The sequence below is a fragment of the Xenopus laevis genome, chromosome 9_10L, assembly GCF_017654675.1.
Source record: "Xenopus laevis strain J_2021 chromosome 9_10L, Xenopus_laevis_v10.1, whole genome shotgun sequence".
NCBI classification, from domain to species: domain Eukaryota; kingdom Metazoa; phylum Chordata; class Amphibia; order Anura; family Pipidae; genus Xenopus; species Xenopus laevis.
In genome coordinates this window covers 117410967-117437038 of record NC_054387.1, presented here as the reverse complement: position 1 = coordinate 117437038, position 26072 = coordinate 117410967, and the positions used below count along the sequence as shown (strand labels likewise).

The 26072-nt window shown below is 40.3% G+C and overlaps 1 protein-coding gene across 4 annotated transcripts in view; it reads left to right on the top strand.

Annotated features, from left to right (window-relative positions):
* The window catches only part of arhgap17.L (Rho GTPase activating protein 17 L homeolog), an 86000-nt gene that overhangs the window by 48565 nt on the left and 11363 nt on the right, over positions 1–26072 (top strand). For all 4 annotated transcript variants that reach the window (XR_001933206.2, XM_018236558.2, XM_018236561.2 and 1 more), the window contains exons 3-17: positions 5584–5688; positions 7402–7478; positions 8007–8118; positions 11176–11252; positions 12476–12584; positions 13623–13691; positions 14514–14595; positions 15465–15592; positions 15814–15925; positions 16829–16910; positions 18482–18562; positions 19007–19120; positions 23906–23997; positions 24645–24807; positions 25387–25608. Coding sequence is in view for 3 of the 4 variants with exons in the window: in XM_018236558.2 (XP_018092047.1) it covers positions 5584–5688; positions 7402–7478; positions 8007–8118; positions 11176–11252; positions 12476–12584; positions 13623–13691; positions 14514–14595; positions 15465–15592; positions 15814–15925; positions 16829–16910; positions 18482–18562; positions 19007–19120; positions 23906–23997; positions 24645–24807; positions 25387–25608 (1625 nt within the window). In the remaining variant the exon portion in view is untranslated. The remainder of the gene's footprint in view (positions 1–5583; positions 5689–7401; positions 7479–8006; positions 8119–11175; positions 11253–12475; positions 12585–13622; positions 13692–14513; positions 14596–15464; positions 15593–15813; positions 15926–16828; positions 16911–18481; positions 18563–19006; positions 19121–23905; positions 23998–24644; positions 24808–25386; positions 25609–26072) is intronic.

Here is a 26072-nt window from a genome sequence, read left to right as displayed (position 1 = left end):
ACTAAGCTTAGGGCTCGTCACTAATTATCCAGCAGAAAATGAGGTTGGCCTGTCATACAAGCTGATGCTACAGGGCTGATTATTAAATTCTGATGCTAGTTGTACTGGTTTCTGAGCTGCTATGTAGTAATTATCCATGTTAATTACTAATCAGCCTTATACTGTGACCTTTATATTCTATGTGTACTGTATATTTTGAGTCTGTCCCTAAGCTCAGTAACAGACAGCAGCACAGATCATGTGCAGTGAATCAATAGAAAGGAAGATGGGCATCTTTTGAGGCACAGATATTTACTGCTAAAGGTCTGTGGTTGCCTGGGGTTGGTACAGAAGCCCAAAACATAACATACAACATTTCTAGCTACTTCTTTAGTTTAACTTTCCTTGTCCTTTAAACATGGTAACCCCCTCCCAGTGCAGTCAAAATACTATTTCCCCCAACTGTAGTGTGGGCCCAATTAACCTGCACCTCTGGAAGGGGATATATTTTAGGGCAGAGACACACGGTCAGATTTGGGGAGATTAGTCGCCCGGCGACAAATCTCTTCTTCGAGTAGACTAAACTCCCTGAACTGCCTTCCCGCTGGCTAGAATGTAAATCGCCGGCGGGATGGCACTCAAAGTGCTTTGTTTTCCGAAGTCGCTCGAAATTGCCCCATGAGGAAAGTTCAGGCGACTTTGGAAAATTAAGCAATCCAAGTACCATCCCGCCGGCGGTTCAGGGAGATTAGTCGCCCCAAAGAAAAGGAGATTTGACACTGGGCGACTAATATCCCTGAATCTGACCGTGTGTCTTCTGCCCTTGGGTGACAGTTGCCCTTTAAGTAACTTGCTACATTGTTTCAAGCTTTTAGAACCAGACAATAGAAAGGGATGGACAGACACTTCTTTCAGTAATAATTATATTTACACATGTCTTTAAAGCCATTGACATTTTGTAAATACTGTTTATTGGAAGGCTCCTCAGAATGTCTTTCTTTCATTAGGCGATTGTTTGGGATTCCCAGGGAATCCAATTAGAACCTCATGCAGGCGTTCCATCCTTCCTTACACACGTGATTACAATGCTGGTAAAACAATAGAATCTGCTGGATGCAAACAGAGCATGGAAAGTGAAAACATTTGTCTCGGTGCAAAGAATGTACTTAATATGAAGCTGCCATGGCTGATGCCTTTATTTGGGGACAATGTTTATTGTGATGCACTTATACATTATTATAGCCGTGATTCCGTCAGACAATAGAGCAGCGAGGCTTTGTGTCAAATGAATTAAAAGTACTACTTACACCCAACAATGTGCTGCTCTGAATGGCTTGATATTTACTTACTTTCTATGTACTTATATTGAGAGAATGCGATATAATACATACAGGTGTGTAATGCATTGATTTCCCAGAGGCTGGGCCTTCATTTCTTTTTCTGAATGTCAAACTTAGGCTAGTGGCACACATAACGTTTGTTCCGGCTTGCAATTAAATGCAGTATAAAGTGCAGCTTCCATTCACTGCATACCTGTGTTTATATATAGCATCTATACCTCAGCTGAGTTTCAAGGCTGGGAATCCGGATTGCATTTCTCACATCTATTCTTTATTCTCTCATATTGGCTTTAGGGTTTCCACCTGGCCAGTATTTTACCGGCCTGGCCGGTAAAAATTATGGCTGACCCCAATGGTATTAATAGGGAAAAAAGATAAAATATAGGAAGGCGGTATTTTTTTCCAGAAAAGGTGGCAACCCTAATTGGCCTACATGGATAATGCACCAGCCAAAGCAAGCAGTATGGCAGCGAATAGCTGCAGAGATTCACAGAATGTTCCTAGCCCCATAGCATTCTGTGCCTTTAAAGTAGAGGTATGGGACCTGTTATTCAGAATGCTCAGGACCTGGGGGTTTCTGGATAAGGGATCTTTCCATAAATTGGATCTGCATTCCTTAAAGGGGTTTTTCATCTTTGAGTTAACTTTTAGTATAATGTAGAGAGTGATATTCTGAGACAATTTGCAATTGATTTTCATTTGTGGTTGTTGTTGTTTTATTCGGCTTTTAATTCAGCAGCTCTCCAGTTTGCAATTTCAGCAGTCTGGTTGCTAGGGTCCAAATTTCCCTAGCAACCATGAATTGATTTAAGTAAGAGAGTGGACTATGAATAGGAGAGGTCTGAAAAGAAAGATGAGTAATACATATTAATAATAACAATACATTTGTAACTTTAAAGAACATTTGTCAGTGACTCCTATTTGAAAGCTGGAAAGAGTCAGAAGAAGAAGGCAAACAGTTAAAAAACTATAACAAAAAAATAGAAAAGTGTATTGGAATTGTCCATTCCTTAAAGAGATACAGAAATTAAAATATAGAAATTATAATATTGCCTTTGAAAGCAATTTTGCCATAAAGTATTTGCCCAATGCTTTTACATTACCTGTCTGATGCCCCATGTTCCTGTATAAGGGGGCTGCCATATTTGTGCAGCAGGAGTCCATTAGCATTAGAAACTTTAACTTTCAGGCTGAGGTGGGACAGTCAGGTTGACCAAACTGTCAGGTTTAGAAACTTCAACTGACAATTACTTACAGAAACAAACCTCTCAGCAAAAAATGATCAACCTGACCTATAGGTAACTTTAAAAGGAGAATTCAACCTGTGGGGAAAAAAACCCTGTACCCCCCACCCCACGTAGACCCTCCTCCCCCCAGGTTAACTACCCCCTCTGGGGAAATGCCCCATACTCCATACTTACCCCTCGTGGCAGATTCTTCCAGCCGAGTTCCACGCATCCATCTTCCGCATCCTCGGTGCGCTAACTGGGAGATCTGCAATTTCCGTGTAATTCCCAGCATGCGCAGAAATACCGATCTCCCTGTCAGCGCACCGAGGACCCGGAAGATGGATGCGTGGAACTCCGCTGAAAGAATCTGCACCGAGGGGTAAGTATGGAGTATGGGACATTTCCCCGGGGGGGGGGCAGTAGTTAGCCTGGAGGGAGGAGGGTCTACGTGGGGTGGGGGGTACAGGGTTTTTTGCCCACAGGTTGAATTCTCCTTTAATGTACATTCATATTTTAAAAAGTCGTATTTTAGTGTCAGTATCACTTTAACATATTAAAAGTTAACTTAACGGTAGTTAACTTAAAGGTGAACCACCCCTTTAAGTGTACCGATATGGGATCCATTATCTGAAATCCCATTATCCAGAAAGCACTGAATTACAGAAAGTGCCTACTTGCTAGAGTAATTTGGGCCCTAGCAACCATATTGCTGAAATTGCAAACTGGAGAGCTACTAATTAAAAAGCTAAATAATTTAAAAACCACAAATAATAAAAAATTAAAACCAATTGCAAAATTGTCAGAATATCACTCTCTACATCATGCTAAAAATTAAAGGTGAACCACCCCTTTAAAGCTTATGGTAGGAACCCTGTTTGTGAAGATCATTCCCTTCTCATACACTGGAAACGGCTACGGCTGGGTGATCCCTGCAACTGTGTTATACAGATCTTACTGTTCATTCTCACAGTGCTGCTGCCAAGTCTGACTCACTATCACTGGGTGACACGAGTAGAAATGGCCGGCAGGTGCTGCTGAAGAGCTGACTCACGTTAAAGAAATTTCCCAGGCTAGCAAAGAATTCCCTTTTCCTTGGCCTCTCTTATCGTCCAATGGCTGCTGATAGATAATCGCTTTATCCAGCAGCTCCATAAATACGAGGCAGCCACCAGCACGCAGAAGTACAAATGTTTTAAATGGATACTGTCATGGGAAAAAATTTTATTTTCATGTTATTTAATTTTGAAATCTGACATGGGGCTAGACATATTGTCAGTTTCCCAGGTGCCCCCAGTCATGTGACATGTGCTCAGTCACTCTTTACTGCTGTACTGCAAGTTGGAGTGACATCACCCCTCCCCCCCAAGCAGTCCATCAGCAGAACAATGGGAAGGTAACCAGATAGCTGCCTAGATAAAAGAACAGCACTCAAAAGTAAAAGTCCACGTCCCACTGAGATTCCTTCAGTTAAGCTGGCCACAGACGCAAAGATGTACGATCGGACTTCCCCCATCTCCCGACCTGCCACTAACCATAAAGATAAAAGTCTTACCATTCAGATCAAATATAAAGTTGTAAGAACAAATCAGCCGATGTTCTGCCCCTGACAGCAATCGTACGATAGTTAAATCTAGTGACAGTCTCCCTCTGAAAATTGTACGATCGGCAATACATGCAGAGATATTACCCGCAGCCGACAGAAATTTTCTAACCTGTCCGATCGACCAAACGACTGATCTCCACCGTACGAAAAATGACGGGACTCTCCACACACGGTCCGAATATCGTACGAATCCTCAATTCGTACGGTCGGATCTCTGCGTCTATGGCCAGCTGTACATTGAGTAGGAGAAACAACAGCCTGCCAGAAAGCAGTTCCATCCTAAGGGCAGAGACACACGTGGAGATTCAGGGAAATTAGTCGCCCGTCGACAAATCGCCTCTTCTTCAGGCGACTAATCTCCCAAAACTGCCTTTCAGCCGGCTAGAATTGAAATCACCGGCAGGATGGCGCTCGGAGCACTTTGTTTTCCAAAGTCGCCCGAAGTTTCCTCGAAGTTTTCTCCAAATCTTCATGTCTGTCTCTGCCCTAGAGTGCTGGCTCTTTCTGAAAGCACATGACCAGGAAAAATGACCTGAGATATCGCCTACACACCAATATTAAAACTAAAACAAATACACTTATTACATTAGGAATTCAATTATATATGGTAGTGAATGGTTTGCGGTGTAAACAGTGTAATTTAGGAATAAAAACTACTCCACAAAAATCATGGCAGAATCCCTTTAAACAGATGACCCCTGGAAAAAAAATGGGAGAGTGCTTAGAAACAAAGCAAGTCTTTCCAGGTCTGCATTTGATTGGAATCCTAAGGATTTAGCTGAGGTTTTGGGCCCCCAAGCAGTGTGATATGCTTTAATGGAAACTAGGGCTGCAACATTCCATTCTGATATCTATTCTGTACACAGTTACAATGCTAAACAACTTTCCAATATAAAAACATTTGTATCAGGGGTCAGAGCCAGCAGTGTAGAGAATATAAGTAGCCAGACAATTTTTTTTATTAGCAATCACATTTGCAAATACCTTTGAAAAACAGTGAACATTTCATAAATGTATATTGAAAAGTTGTTTAAACCTTTTTTATTTCATTGTTTTACACTTTTTGGTGGAAATCCCCTTTAACTTTGCTCATGCTGTAATTGTAGTGAGTTGCCTCACGAGGAACCTTCGGGCGACTTTGGAAAACGAATCGCCGCGTGTGATTAGCGCTGGCGGTTTTTTCATTTTAGCCGGCGCATGAACAGGGAAGGCGTTTGGGGAGATTGGTCGCCGCAAAAACTAGGCGATTAGTGACCAGGTGACCAAATCTCCCCAAAATGCTCTGTGTGGACTTACCCTAAACCCCTGCCCCACATACATTTTCTGTGGCAGCTGGGCTGGTGGGGTTTGGATGCATATATATATAATTTGTATATACGAACGAAGACCACGTTTGACTCAAGTAACTTGTAATTTTCTTGTCTGTTTACAGATTGAAAGACGTCTTGACAGCGTCCGTCTGATTTGTCACAATGCACATAAGAAGCTGCTGGGTTGCTTGCAGGGACAGCCGGGCACAGAGGCGGAGAGGAGATATGTAAGTTGTGGAGGCAGCTCACTTTATCACCATAGTGCAATGTGGACTAAGGTCCAAAGCTCTCCTGTTGCATCAATAATGAATCCTGGAAGTAATACACCGAGGAGCCCAAGGCTTGTATCTTTTAGAGCAATTAAAGAAAGGTGACAGTTGTGCCAGGCAGCTGTGTGTATGCTGGTACTGCTCTGCAAGATATTCTGAGGATGTGTAAACAATGCTCACTGAGCATTAATATGAAAACGTGAATGCACATTTGCCTTTGTTCTAATAACCCATAGCCAAAACCAGTCAGCAGATTCGTGGTCTGATGTCTGAAAATAATTGTTTTTGGTTTCTATGGGTTACTAGACTTGGAGCAAATATTGCACATTAAGGGGCAGGTTTATTAAGGTTCGAGTTGCGTTTTCAATGAAAAATTCGAGTTTTCGAGGTTATTTTCAAGTTAAAAATCATATTTATTTTTTTTTGGTTTAAAAAAATGGACAAAATACAAAGTTTTTAATATTTATTATACCCGACCCTGGAAATAGCTTGAATCCGAAAATACACCATCTAAAACCTGTCGAGGTCATGTAGGAGTCAATGGCAGAGGTTCCTGGAACCATTTGAAGATGTTAACAACCTGCATGATGATCGGATGATTTTTTGCCCGAAAACGCCAAATAGTTTGAGCGATTTGAGTTTTTACCCTTGGAAAACGCGATTAATTCGAACCCGCAGAATCAAGTTTTTTTCCATTCGAGTTTTTTCTTAAAGGGGTTGTTCACCTTCAAACAACTAGTTGTTTTCAGGTAGATAACCAGAAATAACGACTTTTTCTAATTACTTTCTATTTTCTGTGTGTCACCGTTTTTCTAATATTGAAGTGTAAAAGTCATTTTTTTTACCTTGTGAAGCAGCTCTGGGAGGAGGGTCGCTGACCCTGGAAACTGTTCTAAATGGACACATTTAGTTGATACATTTCTTATCTTTGTCCCTGCTGAGCAGAATCCCCAAGTTTCATTAAAGGCAGCTGTTAGAATTGATACAATAGTTGCTAATACTCCAGAGATGCTGCTGAGAAATGTATCAACTAAATGTTGCAAAATTGTAACCGTTACTGAGACACGAACATTCAGCTGCATATTTTTGCACTTGCACTTTTTGTCTGTTGTCCGGTGCATCTATGTTGTGTGTAGCACCATAGTCCTAGAGGAAGGTTGTTTTGTTTCACTGTGTACTGTACAAACGTATATAGATGAAATGACAATAAACTCACTCTTGACTCTTGATTTTGGAAAAACAGTAAAGCATAAATAATGCAAAGTAATTGAAAAACGTCTTTATTACTGGGGAACAATCTGAAAACAACTGAACTGAAAAAAGTGTTTGGGAGGTGAACAACCCCTTTAAATAAGAAACCATTCGAGTTGTGAGTTGATTCGAGGTATAAAAAAAATCTAACATTCGACCTTTGATAAATAACCCCCTATATGTGTATTAGATATATTAAAGCATGCAGACAGGTTCATTGGCTTCTTATAAAACTGACCCTAGTGTGTGTGAATGTGATGGGGACCTTAGATTTTAAATTCCACTATGGCAGGTTCTGATGGGAATGATGTATAGTCTCTAATGAAGGGAATGATGTATAATCTCTAATGGGCTGCTGAATATGTTGGCGCTGTATCATTAGTTATGACAATTTTATATTTATTTTTAATCCTTTTGTAGAGAAAACTCTCTCTCATGGGCGTGTCGCAATCCATGGTGGAGGGGTCCTCGCTACTTGGCGATGATACACTATTAGCGTAAGTTCTTACCATTTTAATTTTGTAAAGAATTGGTACATTATATATGTTGTATTTTACATGGTAAATGTCTTTATTCAGGGACAAAACAGGCATTTGTTATTTTATGCTGAATTTCTTCACTGCTTTATATCGGCATATTTGTCCTTGCATTAGTCAACCACCTCCTCTCTGTTCCTAAACTTCAGTTTGTTCTCATTCACAACTCTCGTCTGTTGTGCTCACCGGATGAAATCAACAGAGACCGTCTTCCACCTTAATCTGTGACTTTATTTATGCACACATTGTGATATCATGGCAAACATTGGGTAGACAGTTTACACGTTTCATTCCTATACAGAGCCCAGTTCAGTTTGTTTTGCCTCAGTAGGAACAGACACACAAGATGACAAAGTTGTTAATCAATGTGAAAACGATCTATTGTATGCACTATTCTGTAACAATTACAGAATCCACAGTGGATGATGTGTGCTGCAATAATCTTTGCCCAACTCCAGTATTCATGTCATGAATCCATTTCCATTGCAGGAAAACCTTGTATTCGTGCGCAGATGCAGAGCAACAGCTGGCCGTGGAGCTGTCTATGCACGAGATTGCAATAGAAAAGGACATCATGGAACCTTTAAACCAACTAGCAGAGGTATGGCTGAAATAATTCTGCTACACTTTCAACTGTGACTACCACATACATACAAGTACTATAAGTCCACATCATAAAATAAATGGTGTTGATGAAATGGTGAGGGTAAAATGGCCCAAGTATGCCCAACACTGTGGTGCCTCTATTTGAGTGACTGTTGTTTTGACTGATTTGCCTATTTGGGCATGCCAGCAAGCAAGGCAGAACATTTTTTCTAAAGCAAAAAAGAAGAAATTGCACTATCAATTAATTTTAAATCGTTAGGCAGGGGTGTAGTGAGGCTGTGAGCACACAATTCATACAGATTAAGACGAGATCCTCTACACTCAAGTGCAGTCCTGTCTAGCTCAAGCCCTGATGATAAGCGTCATTGCATATAGATCCATTGAGTTAGTACATAGAAATACCCATCAGGCACCTCTCCCTGACAAAGACCCAAGACCCTTGTGCATGTGCAGTAGTTTGACTCAGCAGGGAGCACATGCACATTACAGTAACACCAAAACTGAATGTGCTTTTGAAGTAATCAGAATTTAATGTGCTGTAGTGCTGCACTGGTAAAACTGTTGTGTTTGCTTCAGAAAGACTACTATAGTTTATATAAACAAGCTGTTGTGTAGCCATGGGGGCAGCCATTCAAAGCCGAAAAAGGTGAAAAGGCACAGCATACACAGCAGATAAACTCTGTAGTATACAATGGGATTCTTCAGAATGTATCTGTTATCTACTATGTATCCTGTACTTGAATGACTGCCCCCATGGCTACACAGCAGCTTGTTATATAAACTATAGTAGTCTTTCTGACACAAACACACCAGTTTTACCAGTGCAGGGCAACATTACATTATTGCCATTCCATTAAAAGACTTTCATTTTTTTGGTGTTACTGTTCCTTTAAGAAGCTATTGTGAGCGTGCTTTGATGTGCTCCTACCAACAATGACCTGCTAAAGCCCTCCCACCAGTAAGCGCACACCAATAGCAAACCACCAAATAGTTAGTATGATGGCTTGCGAACCAAGCTGGAACAGTTACACACACTTGCTAGCGCTTATTAGTTATTAGACTTCTGAGCTGATGGTGCTGTGTCCTTCTTCATTTGCTTGCAATCTACCAGTGCTGTGTATCCTCAGCCTCTGTCTGCTTGTATTTGCCAGCACTGCAAATCCTCATCAACTTGTCATTTGCACGAGATTCAGTGACATGCTCGGGTCGGGGTGGTTTCATTTTGACACACGTTCACATTGTTAGGAGGAAGTGTCTGAAAAATGGTGGCGCAATCAAAGATGAATGGGCAAAGTTATCCAAGGGTGCAGGAGGGTTTCTGGAAACATTTTTACAAGAATAAATTAGCGGTTAGGCACACCAAGGGGTGTGCTACAACATGGTAAAGAGTTGGGATAAAGCCTTTCCTTGTACTTTAAGGGCCAGGGCACACAGGCAGATTCGAGGAGATTAGTCGCCCGGCGACAAGTCTCCTCTTTGGGGCAACTAATCTCCCCGAACTGCCTTCACACTGGCTAAAATGTAGAACGCCGGCGGGATGGCACACTGAGCAATTCATTTTCCGAAGTTGCCTCACTAGGAAACTTCGGGCGACTTCAGAAAAGAATCACTCTGAGTGCCATCCTGGCGGTGATTTACCTTTTACCCAGCAGGGGAGGCAGTTCGGGGAAATTAGTCGCCCAGAAGAAGAGATTTGTTGCCTACTTATCTCCCCCAATCTGCCTGTGTGCCCTGACCCTAAATGACAGATAAAGCCTTTGCTTTATATATAATATTTGCTTTTCACTGTTGCCCGAACACCTGTCTCCGGCATCAGATTCTGTTCCTATGCACACTTTAATACATTCATGCATAGACATCCAGGATCTTTCTAGTCTGTTGCATTACATTAGTATATACTTGGCTGCACCTTTTTTTTACATCTTTACCTATGACCATAGTAGTCACGTCACTGTTTGCATGCGAGTTTCCTGCTTCCGTTGTAATTGTGTAAATATGCAAGCATGACTGGTTGTAGGAAGCAGAGGCAGTGCAACTACATTTTGCTTTATCATAGGGTGGCTCTGCCTCTTTACATCCTTGTGTCATGGTAATGCCTTAGGCATATTTTCCTTCTGGATCTCTATTTCTTCTTTAAATATGATTTATTTGAATGCCTTTTTTAAGACAGCTAGGCATTGCCAGACATGTTTCGGTGGGCAGGACTTGACTTGTATTGGGTCCCCGTCAAACCGTATACATAAAAGGCCACAGTTACATGTAGATATCTTGGTTCATTTAAGGAGAACTAAACCCTAAAAATGGTTATGGCTAAAAATGCCATATTTACAATACTGCACTTACTGCACCAGCCTAAAGTTTCAGCTTGTCAATAGCAGCAATGATCCAGGACTTCAAACTTGTCACGGGGGGTCACCATCTTGGAAAGTGTCTGTGATACTCACATGCTCAGTGGGCTCTGAGCAACTGTTGAGAAGCTAAACTTAGGGGTCATTGCAAATTATCAAGCAGAAAATGAGGTTGGTCTGTAATATAAGCTGATGCTACAGGGCTAATTATTAAATTCTGATGCTAATTGCACTGGTTTCTGTGTTGCCATGTAGTAATTATCTGTATTAATTACTAATCAGCCTTATATTGTGACATTTCTATTCTATGTGTACTGTATATTGTGAGTGGGTCCCTAAGCTCAGTAAGTGACAGCAGCACAGAGCATGTGCAGTGAATCAGCAGAAAAGAAGATGGGGAGCTACTGGGGCGTTTTTGGAGGCACAAAAAGGGCTGTGGTTGCTTTGGGCTGGTACAGAAAACCCAAAACATAATGTACAACATTTCTAGCTACTTCTTCAGTTAAGCTTTAGTTCTTATTTAAATGTATGATAAGTTTGCTAAATATCTGACCCATTATCCCAAAAGCTGCTTGGTAAGGCAACACAGACACAAACCCATATGTTGCCAGATTTAAACTATGCTAGAAACTCCTCATGTTTTCCAAAATACATGATCTTGCTAACCACAGCCATGCCTTCTTCTCCATAAAATTTATCTGCAGGTGGAGATCCCCAACATACAGAAGCAGAGGAAGCAGTTGAGTAAGCTGGTACTGGACTGGGATTCGGCACGTGCCAGGTGAGACCTACAGATGAGGCCAAGCCAAGATGGGTTGGTCCCTATCAGCATAGGCACAGACAGCAACTATTAAAAGAGAACTAGGCTGAAAATGAAACTTTAATTTTTAAATGCTGCAGAATTTTTAATTGATTGTATTTAGAAAGTCTCTTAATTCGGTATGAGGAAGCTTATGCTAAATTTTAGTTTCTGCGACAGTTCCCTTTAACCCTAGGCAAGCACAATCACTATAGAGAAATCCTTGGGGCCAATGATCCCTTTAAACCACACACAAGTGAAGACACCAGCATGGACAATGATTTGTGGGGTGCACAAAAAGATTTGTATGCAAAGACATATCACACAAGTCCATGTAACTGTAATAGAATGAGAAAAAATGATTGTTTGCTATGGGTTACTAGGTGGGTCAGTATAGAACCATAGTGTTGCTCCCATAAAAACTTTGTAATATTTATGCCTCAGCCAATGTGACAGTGATTAATGTATATTTGTTATACTATATATGTGAGATACTGTACTCATAATAGGGCTAATGTAATCCAAGTTGCAAAGTCTGCACCAGTTCTTGTAACTCTTCACATGTGATTGGCTACTAGTCGTATCAACTTACTGATAGGTGACAGGTATTTAATTACCCCAGTGGAGCTATTAAGAGAATAAGAACCTGAAGGTAACGATTACCTATTAATACAATATATTTTTTAAGCAGTGTAATAATGTAACTGACGTCTCTGTGGATCAAAGGCAGGTCAGAAAGGCAGTTAAACCTGTTTTATGATCGGAAATAGGCTGACTAGTGTCATTATATAGTTATCATTTTAGTATGTTGTTATACATATATGTCAGCACTGTGCTAAACCTGTACTACAGGTAACCACAAAACAAATTACTTGACTTCATGGAAAATTTAGACGGTTAAAATTTGCCGATTAAGTGAATAGTTCCCATTCTTTAAACAGTCAGCACTTTACTACTATGACTCTCAACAACCGGTGCCAGGGAAAAGGCAAGATTTTCATTGGGAAGAAGTTGATGGCACACTATGTGCGTCTCACTGTGTTATTCTTCAATTTATGAGCCATAAAGCATCACTGGGCTCTCCTATAAAGAGTAAATACTTTGAAGTACAACAGTAAATGATTGTCTAAGCCGTAGAATCAATGGATGGGATTTAAGTACAACTATAATTACATTTCATGTATCATACCACCTTATCGCTTTAGGTTTAAACTGGCACAGAAGTCCGGGACAAACTTCCAGATGCAGCCAGGAAAGATGGACTCCCTGAAAGAGGAGATGGATGAAGCTATGAACAAAGTGGAACAGTGCAGGGTACTTGAGACATGGGAGTGGGAATCTGGACTGAGATTAAAAAGGCATTTCAAATACACAAACAGCATTAAAAGAACATTAACATAAAAAATAAGTGTTTTAAAATAATACAAATATAATGCATTGTTTCCCTGCACTGGTAAAAATGCTGTTTGCTTCAGAAACACTACTATTGTTTAAATAAATAAGCTGCTGTGTAGCAATTGGGCGGCCATTCAAAGGAGAAAAGGATCAGGTTACACAGCAGATAGCAGATAAGCTCTGTAGAACATAATGGTGTTATCCACTATTTAACCTGTGCCATATAGACTTTTTCAATTTCTGCCACTGCTACACAGCAGCTTGTTTATATGAACTATAGTAGAGTTTCTGAAGCAAACAGATCAGTTTTACCAGTACATGGCAACAGTACATGATATTTTCCTTACTTTAAAACACTTATTTTTTAGTGTTACTGTTCCTTTAAGATGCCATAGGCATTAACTATTTAGTTGGCCAGTTGGAGACTGGGCCACTAAATAGTTATTGCCTATAGCATCTTATAGTAGCCCCACTGGTCTTTGCCTTAATCCAACCCAGTCCGGGCCTGGAAAAACATAAACTGCTTTATTTGGAGCAATCAAGCCTTAGGACAGCACTTCTTAAAGTTAACTTAATATACACAATTGTGTTTGTGTCAGAGGCTGTGCTGAGGTTTATATAAATATTTACTTGGGATCTAAATAAATCTGTTTCTGTGAGGTCTCTGTATCAAGCACTAAAGGTACTTCATAACAATATATGTACCAAAAGTCCCCTTAACCAACTCTCATGTTACTAAATCATGCATTGCAGTTGACCGTAAGGGGACCTCAGATTGTAAGCTTCTCTGTAACAGGGACTGATGTCAATAATGGGCAATCTTTGTAAAGTGCTGCAGAATATGTTGATGCTGTATAAATAATGGATAATAATAGATTTGTTATTCAGTAATATGTGGGAAGAGGAATGTTTTAGACGAATGCCTGATGGGCTTTTTATTGTCTTTATTCAACGCAGGACCAGCTTGCAGCCGACATGTACAACTTTGTTTCAAAGGAAGGAGAATATGGAAAATATTTTGTCACAGTAAGTCTTCTTTTGTTTTTGCTGAAAATCTTTCTTGTCATTAAACACAAGGTTGAGAACATTTGCTGCCAACTTTATATTCCATTACATCTAGGAGCCTCTTGTAAGATGCTGGCAGAGATAGATTATAGGATCAAGATGAAAGAAGTTAGTGATATCCATTGTGGCTGGGCATCCTTACTGTCTGCATCTTGTCTTTCACGTAGGCATGCACTAAATCCAGTACTGGTACTGTTATCCAGATTGCTTAGGACCAGGGGTTTTCCAGATAAGGAATATTTCTGTAATTTAGATCTTCATACCTTAAGTCAGCTAAAAAAATAATTTAGCCATTAATTAAACTGAATAGGATTGTTTTGTCTTCAATAAGGATTTATTATATCTTCTTTAGGATCCAGTATAAGGTATTGTTTTCACATTACAGAGATGTTTAAACATTTGAATTATTTGATTAAAATGTTGTCTATGGGAGATGTCCTTCCCATAATTCGGAGATAATTGATTTCCGGATAATGGTTCCCATACCTATATTCCATTTAGGATTCAGACAAACGCAGGTTTTTACAGAGGCCCCTTAGTATTTACTTAAACTTAATCCAAATTCTTACTCACATAAGAATTTTAAGGTTGATCCATTTTTCTTCACATATGATTCAGTTATACCGACTGTGCGCCTCAGTCGGCAAAATACCTTTTGGTCAAGAATTTGTCTGAAACTTTTCTTGGGGAAACGATATCCAGCCAAACTAAATATTATGGATTCTGCTTTTTACCATTCTTGTATTTATTATTAAGTGTCCTTTGTGTACATTCTGTCTGCAGATGTTAGAGACACAAGCTGAATACCATAGGAAAGCATTAGCTGCCTTAGAAAAGGCACTCCCCGAAATCCAAGCTCAGCAAGGTAATATTTCCCTGCTTTCCTGCCCCCCCCCCCCCCCAACTCTTTCCTGCTTCCGTCTGTCTGGTGTCCTTCTGTGTTTCCAGCTGGTAATAAACTTGGGATAATGTTGAGTCTGAGCTTTTGTCTTTTCTGATCACTCCAAAGCCTCTGGTATTAACTGACTGTTCTTCTGTTATCTTTCACTTATCATCTCCTCATCTACATCCCTTTAATTTCCATTTGCTCTTGCACACTGTTTTTGTTCTCCTTTAAGGCTCATGGAACACGTGGCATAGTCTCACCCAGTGGAGAAGCACCCTAACCCATCTGTGCAGCCTGTCATTTGTTTAAATTGAAACATCAACGCTGGTTTTAGGCAGCTTTCACCCCCAAATACATTTTCAGGCTTTAAATTATGGGGTATATTTATCAAAGATTGCAGTTATAGATCACTACATTGTGCTAGAGTGAAATTCCGCCACTCTCCATTAATTTCTATTGGATTTTGAAAGGCATATTGATCAAAGGATGAACTTTCACCCATTGATAAATACTCTTTTAAAAATCCCATAGAAATGAATGGAGAGTGGCGGAATTTCACTCTAGAGGACTGTGGTGATCTTAAACTTCACTCTTTGATAAATATACCCCCACGTTTCACAAAAGGGTTCAGGCACTTTTTTGCAAGGATCAATACACCACCTGTGTCATGAACTTATATTATTTCTTTATTTCCCACCCTTGCATCAGTCGTCTGACTTCTGCCATTTGTATGTACTTTCCCTGCAATACTATGTTTTTCATCTCCTTACATCTGTCTCCCCCCTGTGGACCCACCCACAAAACCCTCATGGTGGTTCGTTCTGTGGATTGCTTTCCCTACACTTCAGATAAGTGGACAGAAAAGCCAGCGTTTGGCACACCACTAGAGGAGCACTTGAAACGGAGTGGGAGAGAGATAGCTCTACCCATTGAAGCCTGTGTAATGATGCTGCTGGAGACCGGCATGAAAGAAGAGGTATGTAGCCAACGCAATGAAAATTCTTTTTTTTTTTCTTGGCCAATTTGCAGTATGTTCACATTGATGTTATGTGGCTGTAGTTAGCATCAACCTACAACATAAACTGTAGGGCCATTTGGAGAGCTATGCATTGAAGGTGGCCTTCTCTTATATAAATCTGAGTTTGTGTCTGTTCGGTACGACACTGACATTTTACCCGTCTCCAATTCGTTACACAGGGCTTGTTCAGAATTGCAGCAGGGGCCTCCAAACTCAAGAAGCTTAAAGCCGCACTGGACTGTTCCACGTCTCAGCTAGAGGAGTTTTACTCAGACCCACATGCAGTGGCAGGTATGGTTGGAATAGACATGAGAAAGTCTTCACTGGTGGATGGGACCCAAAAAAGGGGTCCATATCTTGTTTAGGGTGGATCACCATTAGGGATACACTGAATCCACTATTTTGGATTCGGCCGAACCCCCAGATCCTTCGCAAGAGATTTGGCCGAATATCGGTAAAAAACATTTTTTACTTCCTTGTTTTGTGACAAAAAGTCACGCAATTTCCCCTTCCAACCCTAATTTGCATATGCAAATTAGGATTCAGATTCAGTTTGGCTGGGCAGAAGGATTCGGCCGAATCCGAATCCTGCTGAAAAAGGCAGAATCCTGGATTCGGTGCATCCCTAGTCAACATGTTGCATTGTGTTTAAAGTTTTTAAAATAGATTTTTCCTTTGAACAAGTCTGTACTCTGAAAAGGAAAAATGAATGTATGTGGTGATTGTCAAAGGACAAATAAAGCATAGTAATAAGGCTCATTTCAGGAATAAAAGCAAAATCGATTCCAAAGAAAAAAAATGCCCATCATATGAGATGGTTTTAGGCCATGAATTAGAATATTATGGACTGGTTGCAAATATCATTCTTTTTCTCCATATACTGTAAGTTATTCTTATTGTCATTCTGTTTAAACTCCAGTGTAAATAGCATTACCTAAAGGCTGTTGCTATTCATTATTATTTTTATCAACTTTTTATTTTTTAAGTCACATCATATTGAGCAGCATGGTCCACTAGGGAAATGTATACATTCAACATACAAATCCACAATGCAACACATATTCCACTCTGGTTTTCTGCATTGATTGAAAGCATTTGATTTGTTAATACAATTTATCTGTTTTTCCCTATGTAGTTATATAATTTTGGATTTGAGTTTGGTCAATGAATATTTGTCAAAATTGTACTTCACAGGGGCACTAAAATCGTATCTGCGTGAACTGCCGGAGCCTCTAATGACCTTTAATTTGTATGAGGAATGGATCCATGCTGGAAAGTAAGGACAAGGGGGGCTGTATACCAAGAGAGACAGTAGTTAGTCACGGGAATGTCCAGAATGAGTTGGAAGCCTTCCTTGCAAGGAATGGCATTAAAATGATACGGGTATGGGATCTATTTTCCAGAATGATCGGGATAAAGGCTCTTTCTCAAATTTGGATTTCCATCTAAAAAATCATTTAAGCATTCATTAGACCCAATAGGATTGTTTTGCCTCCAATAAGAATTCAGTTTACCTTATAGCTAAGATAAAGTACATGGTATTGTTTTGTTATTACAGAGAAAAAAAGAATTAATGTAAAAAAACAGTTTTTTGGAATTATTTGATTAAAATGCAGTCTATGGGATATGGCCTTCCCTTAATTTGGAGGTTTCCAGATAACGGATCAGTATATCAGATTGCCTCACTTATAAGAAGCTAGAACTGTGTATTCTTAGCTGTCACAGTGTTGTGTGATGCCTTTGCAAACAACATAACAGAGCTGTAAATGGACCTTTCACTGAGAGATACCATAAATCTACGCCACCATAAGGCTCATAGTTTTTTTTGCTATAATTATATTGGTGGAGTAACACCTTTCACTGCTCACACTATCTGGCATAGTCTTGAATTGCACTCAGACCAAAATATACCTGTTAGGACTAGTGACTGGTATTTGATTAAACTGGAGACTCAGAGCTTTGCTGGTATAATTCTGTTGGTGGAGTAACACCTTCCACTGCTCAGACACAAGTGGCATACTGACCATCTAATTTACATGTATAAACTTTGTAAAAAAAATCTATGATCATCCGTCTTCATATGTGCCCCTAATGGGCATTTTGGCCAGTGTAATGCTGATGTAATTATACCACAACTGATAATCCAATGTGGAAAATCAATTTGGTCACTGACCTCTGCCCACAGGAAAATAAGTTTGTGGACCAGCCCAAAACTGGATGGAACTGCCCGTTTTACATAGAAACTGGCATAAAGCCAACCAATGTGTATAAATATGATATACTGAACCCATGTGTAGCCAACACATGATCCTTGGAATTAGGGAACCTTGGATATTGGTTTGGGAAAATACTCAACCAAAATTGAACCCTCGTGAAGGGCAGAATAGGCTGTTGTGTGCACAGCAAATTTTCCATTCCAGTCTCTTGGATTCAACAAAATCCTGCTAAAAATGGCTCTGATTCGGCTAAATCCTGCTAAAAATGACTCTAATTCTGCCAAATCCTGCTAAAAATGGCTCTGATTTGGCCGAATCCTGCTAAAAATGGCTCTGATTCGGCTAAATCCTGCTAAAAATGACTCTAATTCTGCCAAATCCTGCTAAAAATGGCTCTGATTTGGCCGAATCCTGCTAAAAATGGCTCTGATTTGGCTGAATCCGGTTCATCCATACTTCTTTTTGCCATGAAACATTTAGCACATTTGTATTACCAGACACCCACCTTCATAATAAAGTAGGCAGCTACTGCAATATTATTATCTGTGTTTGGTATGAAAGTGTTTGTACTATAAATAAGTGCTTCTCTTCTGCTTCTACCTGACTTATGTCCTCTTTTCCACCTGTGAAGCATTCCAGACCAGAACACAAAGCTGCAGTCCTTATGGGTAGTGTGCCAGAAACTTCCCAAACCAAATCTGGAAAACTTCAGGTAGAGTTAATCTGACAAACAGCTGTTTTTTTTTTTTTTTTTTTTATTGTGACAGTTACAAATATAGGGGAAAATATAGATATAGAAGGAACATATCAGAGACAGGTAAAAGCAAGTGGGAAAAGGGAAAGTGTATCTTCAGTTGTAAGCCATTATGAGTGGTTCATGGGGTTCACATAACATAAAGAGGAATACAAATTGGTCATTTTGTGCAGGCAGATATATCATTCATTTACATAATTCTCACAGTGGCCAAATTATCATTAACATATGCTTCTGCATGCAATGATGCAATGTAGTTTGAGTTAAGATCATTATAATGTGATTTCCAATTAACAGCTGATATGGGGTAAACAGCCACCTTTCCTGTTTGTCTGGAACCACTAGTGTTATCACAAATCCAAAACATTGCACCCACTGAGACACAGCCTCCTTGTCTTTCAGGTATCTTGTGAAATTCATGGCCAAGCTGAGTCACCTCAGTGACATCAACAAGATGACTCCCAGCAACATCGCAATTGTGTTGGGTCCCAACCTCCTATGGTCAAGGCATGAAGGGTGAGTTTGATAATGAACTGATCTGAGATATACATGCTACCTTATTGGAATATACCAGTGGGTCAATGCTGTCATTGCCCAATGGAAAATTTTAAACCTGTTTGTAGAGCGAGAACTGCATTAGCCTGATGATTTGTCTCTCTCCCAATTGGTCAGTATAGTTCGTTATTAAGAGCTTACTATTAACCCAGTAACCAAACCATTAAAGGAAGTGTTCAGTGTAAAAATAAAAACTGGGTAAATAGATAGGCTGTGCAAAATAAAAAATGTTTCTAATATAGTTAGTTAGCCAAAAATGTAATTATAAAGGCTTCCTGATTTGCAGCTCTCTTGGTTTCCACTGATTGGTTACCAGGCAGTAACCAATCAGAGACTTGGGGGGGCCACATGGGCCGTTACGGTTGCTTTTTAATCTGATCTGAATGCTGAGGATCAATTGCAAACTCACTGAACAGTTATGTCCCATGTGCCCCCCCTCTTAAAGTCACTGACTAACTCAGAGTTAGAGAGCTGAAAAGCAGAAAGTTCTGTTCTGTGAGACATACGCTCATTCCAGACTTTATACATTACATTTTTGGCTAACTAACTATATTAGAAATAGTTTTTTATTCTGCACGGCCTATCTTTTTACCCAGTTTTTATTTTTACACTGAACTATTCGTTTAGAGAATAAGTAAACCTTCATTTTTTTTGTCTTTCTAAAATTTCTCTAAACAGCCCCCAAAATAACGTACCTTTCTCCCTCCATTTAGTTTTATTTAGTTTCTCTGATACAAGCAGCTGAGCTGCAGCTCTTTTAGCTACTTCCTTGTGCAGTGTGAAGCTCCGCCTCTTGAGTGCTCCTTCCTTAAAGGGAATCTGTCGTCATTTTAAACTTTTTTTTTTTTTTGCATTTTTATAAAAAACACACATCCATAAACACTGTCTGGCAAATAAAATGTTAATCCACAAATCCATGCATAAGTTATTTTAGTTTGTATTTTGTCATGGGGGCTTCCATTTCTGCTCATTACACATTCATCCTGTGCAGCTCTAAGGGTAAGGCCAGACGAGGAGATTCGGGGAGATTTTGTCGCCTGGCGACTTATCGCCACGTCTTTTGCGCGACTATCTCCCCGAACTGCCTCAGCGTTTTTTCCCCATAGGCTAGAATGAATAGTCGCCTGCGCTAATGCACACGCGGCGATGCGTTTTCAATAGTCGCCCAAAGTTGCCTCACTGAGGCAACTTTAGGCGACTATTGAAAACGCATCGCCGCGTGTGCATTAGCGCAGGCGATTTTGCGCTGTAACCTATGGGGAAAGGACGCTGAGGCAGTTCGGGGAGATAGTCGCGCAAAAGACGTGGCGATAAGTCGCCAGGCGACAAAATCTCCCCGAATCTCCTCGTCTGGCCTTACCCTAACAGCAGGCACAGCATTACCTGTATGCTTGGAGGCAGCCACTCTGTAATGAAAAGCCAAGTCGCACTACGACATGAGAATCTAGCTGTACACTCCCCCTCCCCTCTCTGCCCATGCGTGTGATGTTTGGAGGAGAGAGGTCACATGGTTGCAGGGAACCAATTACTTTCACTTTCCTACGTTCTGCTCTACAGCTGCACTAGCAGCCCCTCCTCCCACAGACACTATCAAAGCTCCTGCCGTTCTGTAAGTTTGATCTCTGCTTTCCTTTGGAGGGGGGAACTTTCTCTCCTTGCTGCCTTCCTAGTATGTTTTACTGGTTACTAGATGAGGTAAAGGAGCTGTGAGTTCCCTCTGCTTATCCACCTCACACACACCTTGCTCCTTTCCTGCCTGCAATACTTCTTTTTTCATTAACTACTTACTGCCTCCTTTCTCCTGAGCTATTTTAACCCTTCCTAGACTTCCTCCTAAGTTTCCCTGGTTTTCAAGTATTTGCTCCTTATTTTATCCTTTTTTCTATTCCTTGTCATCAGTCCTGGGAGTGTACTCCTGTGTTTCATTTTTGTGTAAACAAATATAATAAACTTTCTATATAAAATATTTTTTCCAGTGTCCAAAATGAATTGTGTGTGTATATATATATATATATATATATATATATATTTATTTATTTTTGAAACGTAAGTGGGGGCAGTGATCACAGGACTATCTTATTTCAGTCCTTCTGAAGTGGTGTCAGTGGGAGCTTATCTTGATTCCTGCCTATTGTTCAATTGACAGGCTCAGCAGACAAGGCTCTATTTACATTACAGCAGCTTGTAGGAGGGATGGGTAATGACATCACTCCAACTTGCAGTGCAGCAGTAAAGTGTGACTGAAGTTTATCAGAGCACAAGTCACATGACCTGAGGGCAGCTGGGAAATGTCAAAATGTCTAGCCCCATAGCAAATTTTAAAATTAGATATAAAAAAATCCATTTCTTGTTTTGAAAAACGGATTTCAATGCAGGATTCTTCTGTAGTAGCACTATTAACTGATACATTTTGTAAAAAAAAAATTTTTTCCACGACAGTATCCCTTTAAAGGCTTACTTATTCTTTGTTGTTGAGCAGTTTATGCCTTTTGATAAGTGTACTTGATCCTGCACTTTGCCATAGACAAGTATTGTGATCCTTAGATTATATCTAGGATCCCTACTACAAAGCAAGACGTCCTGAGACAATATCATTTATCTGAGAGGCGTATTTAGTTTTACTGCCTTGTAAGCTCTTTAATAATAGACAGTATGAAATCTCCGGCTAAATGCAGAAAAATCAACCCACTAAACCTTTAACTTGTATATAAATGCAGGAGGGCTCAACCACTAGTTTAACACAAACTGCCTTGTTTGTCATTGATTTGTAAGCACCCTCAGAGTTTAAGGGGTTAAAGTAAAGTCCGTCATTTTTATTTAGGAAAATGCAGGTTCTCTTAACTCATCTATATAAAGAGTTCAGTATCCCAAGATTCCAAGGCTGATTCTCGTGGATTCTGCATGAGAGTACTGTGGTTTGGGGAGGAATGTGCGGTGCTGCGGTTTCATTTAGACTTCCCAAGCTTGGGCTTTTCATGTTCTCCTCAGCTCTGTACTCTCTCTAATTCCGAGCCAGCCTTCTAGCTTCCCTGTGTGTCAAGTTACCCCAAAGCACTTGGTTAATCATAATCCACTTCCTTGACTCAGCAGCTTTTTTATGGGTTATGTGCACTGTGTGGCTGGCAGCCGAGGAGATACACTTGTATTAAAACAAATAAACCTTCCAATATTTTAGTTTTATTTCATGTTCATTATTGAGTTGTTAAACTTTTTCTGTGTTTCAAACAGTTCTACTGTCAAAGGGGACCTGTCACCATACAAAATACAAACTCCAAATTGCTTTCTTTTGGGGTTTTCTAGCAAAACAAACTTCATTTACATAAATTAGTTAAATCTTGATTTCTCCAGTCTTGGAATTCACAATCACAACAAGCAGGCAGGTACCATTTTGTAAACATTGTTATTAAGAGAAGCTTTGCATCATGCCTAAATTTTGTTTATGGGGGACCTGGTGCCCTACCTATGCACTGGCTACACAATTAGATGGTGAAGAGGATGGGAGAATGTCAGGAGTACAATTAGATCTAGGAAGTTCAGAATGGAAAGTGAAAGTTATTGCCTACCCCATCCCTATGCCTAAAGCTGGCCATAGATGCAAAGATTCGTACGATTTTCGGACTGTGTGTGGAGAGTCCGGACATTTTTCGTCCGGCGGAGATCGTTCGTTTGGTCGATCGGACAGGTTAAAAGATTTCTGTCGGCTGCCGATAATATCTCTGCATGTATTGCCGATCGTACGATTTTCAGAGGGAGACTGTCACTAGCTTTGGTCGGACATAACTTTCGTACGATTGCTGTCAGGGGCAGAACATCGGCTGATCTGTTCTTTTCTACTTTATTTGATCGGAATGGTTAGTGGCAGGTCTGGAGATGGGAAAGTCCGATCGTATGATGATTCATACGATCGGATCTTTGCGTCTATGACCAGCTTAAGGCATAGAGGCAGGGCAGGCAATATATGATTGACAGTGACAGGTCCCCTTTAGGGTCAGGGCACACAGACAGATTCGGGGCGATTATTCGCCCGGCGACAAATCTCCTCTTCTTCGGGGGGCAACTAATCTCCCCAAACTGCCTTCCCGCCGGCGAGATTGCACTCCGCGCAATTCGTTTTCTGAAGTCGCCTGTGTTCCCTGACCCTTAAAGGAAAATGATACCTCCGAACAATGTAGGTCTCTATAAACAGATATTGCATAAAACAGCTCATATGAAAACCCTTGCTTCATGTAAATAAACCATTTTCATAATACTACTTTTTTTTTTTTGTAGTATGTGCCATTGGGTAATTATAAATAGAAAATTGCCATTTAAAAAAAATAAGGACCGCCTCCTGGGATCGTAGTATTCACTTTGTATTTGGATTTAAGTGTCCCAGTTTTTCACATGATCTGTTAATTGTATGCTAGTCTGGCCAACCGCTTGAGTAAAGGTGAGCAAAACAGGCCCCTCCAGACCTGGTTGGCAGCTTAGTGCATTGTGTATGAGGACCAGACCTGGACTGGCGATCTGTGGATTCTGGCAAATGCCAGAGGGGCTGCTGTAAGATGCCATAGACAGTCACTATTTATTGTGCTGGTGGGCGGCTGTTTAAGCCTCTGTGTACTTGAAATGCCAGGGCCTATTTTGAATCCCAGTCCAGACCTGATGAGGGCCTTCCCTATTTAACCATAAAACTCTGAACCCTTATTTATGTCAGGACTCTCATATTAATTTTCATGTAACCAAGCAAGATTTATGTTTTCCCAGAACCCTCGCAGAAATAGCGGCTGCAACATCTGTCCACGTGATGACAATCATCGAACCAATCATTCAGCACGCAGACTGGTTCTTTCCAGATGGTAAGTTAGTTCTTGGAAAGGGGATTGGCCTGTACTGGATTCTTGGAAATTAATGTTGGGGGGGGGGTGGTATTGTTTCATTTTGAGCTGTCATAACTGTAATGGTCTTAAAGGAACAGTTCAGTGTAAAAATAAAAACTGGGTAAATAGACAGTGTGCGAGATAAATAATGTTTCTAATATAGTTAGTTAGGCAAAAATGTTATGTATAAAGGCTAGAGTGACTGGATTTTACAGAACAGAACACTACTTCCTGCTTTTCAGCTCTATAACTCTGAATTAGTCGGCGACTATAAGGGGGGTCACATGGGACATAACTGTTTAGTGAGTTTACAATTGTTACTTAGCATTCAGCTCAGATTCAAAAGCAACAGTTATGACCCATGTGCCCCCTCAAGTCACTGCCTGGTAACCAATCAGTGGAAACCAAGAGAGCTGCAAAGCAGGAAGTAGTGTTCTGTTATGTCAGACATTCAGTCACTCCAGCCTTTATACATTACATTTGTGACTAACTATATTGAAATTTTTTATTTTGCACAGCTTATCCATTTACCGAGTTTTTATTTTTATACTGGACAATTCCTTTTTAGATTACTGTAGGGATTTGTATGCATCTTTGTTTTCACTTTTTAACTCCTCTTCCTTCAGACCTGGACTTTAATGTTTCTGGTGCCTTTGTCCCCGTTGTGCCCACACCGCATTCCAACAATGTGCCTTATACCGGGAACGATGTGGCTTATGAGTTTGGGCCACTGGAGAAGAAAAGGCCTTTCAGTATGGTGATGGATGGAGAGCTGTCGAAGAGGGACAGGTGAGTGATAGGACATTATTTAGCTCACATTAAAGACATAGTTGACTGATCTAAAGGTGGAACAGTGTAAGGTCCCTGGAGTCCTTCCCCCCTAAAAACACTTCTATATCAAATATTTATTGCAAATGCTAGGCATTGGAAGTGTATGGCAGGATTGGGCAGGGTCTCAAGAGTGGTTTCAGGCCATTGAAAATAATGTAAATGGGATGGCTCACATGAGCCAGAGTTTGCTATAGAGCAACTGGGATTTCAAGGCAAGGTGATACAAAATCATAAAGTAAAAGCAGTTCATTATATAGAAGCAATAGAACCGGGGTGCACAGTGAAACTAAATTATAAATTTGAAGGATTTCATTACATAGAGGCTATTGAACTGGCAGGTGAGTGGAAATTAAACTTAGAGGCATTCTTTATATAGGAGAGAGTGAGAGGTACTGTTTGACTAAATCATAAAACTAGGATGTGTTTGTGATATGGAGGTAATAAAACAAGGATGCTGTAAATCATTCTCCACTCGGAGGAAGGGCATTAGTGTAATGGGAGCAAATTAGCATAATAAGATAACGTTTCTCCCAACAGCTCAGGTCTGAAAGTGATGGACTACCATCTGAACACTCGGAGAGGTGGAACCTTAAATCGAAAACATGCAGCACCAGCTTGCCAACCTCCACTGCCTCCCAGTGAAAGTGGAAACCATCCGGATTATTCTGCATCCTCAGATGTTGGTTCCACGGTTGCTATATCTGCGCAGTCCACGACTTCTGCAGACCCTATGCCAACCCACAGCAATGATGACTTTAGGTACTGTCTTACATGCTGTGAGAAAATTCTAGGGAGATGTCCCTAATTTAAAACTATATATAATTATGACCCTATTCAGTTGGACACACCTGGTCTGCTAGGCTATTTACCATTTGGCACATTAAAGGGGTTGTTCACCTTTGAAATAACTTTTAGTATGATGTAGAGAGGGATATGCTGAGATAATTTGCAATTGGTTTTCATTATTGAAGGATTTTGAGTTATTTAGCTTTTTATTCAGCAGCTCTTCAATTTGCATTTTAAGCAGTCTGGCATGCATGGATTTGAATAAAAGACTGGAATATGAACAGGAAAGGGCCAGAATTGAGATGAGTAATCAAAAGTAGCAATAACAATACATTTGTAGCCTTACAGAGCATTTGTTTTTTAGACGGGGTCAGCAACGCCCATTTGAAAGCTTCAAAGAGTCAGAAGAAAAAGGCAAATATTTATAAAACTATAAA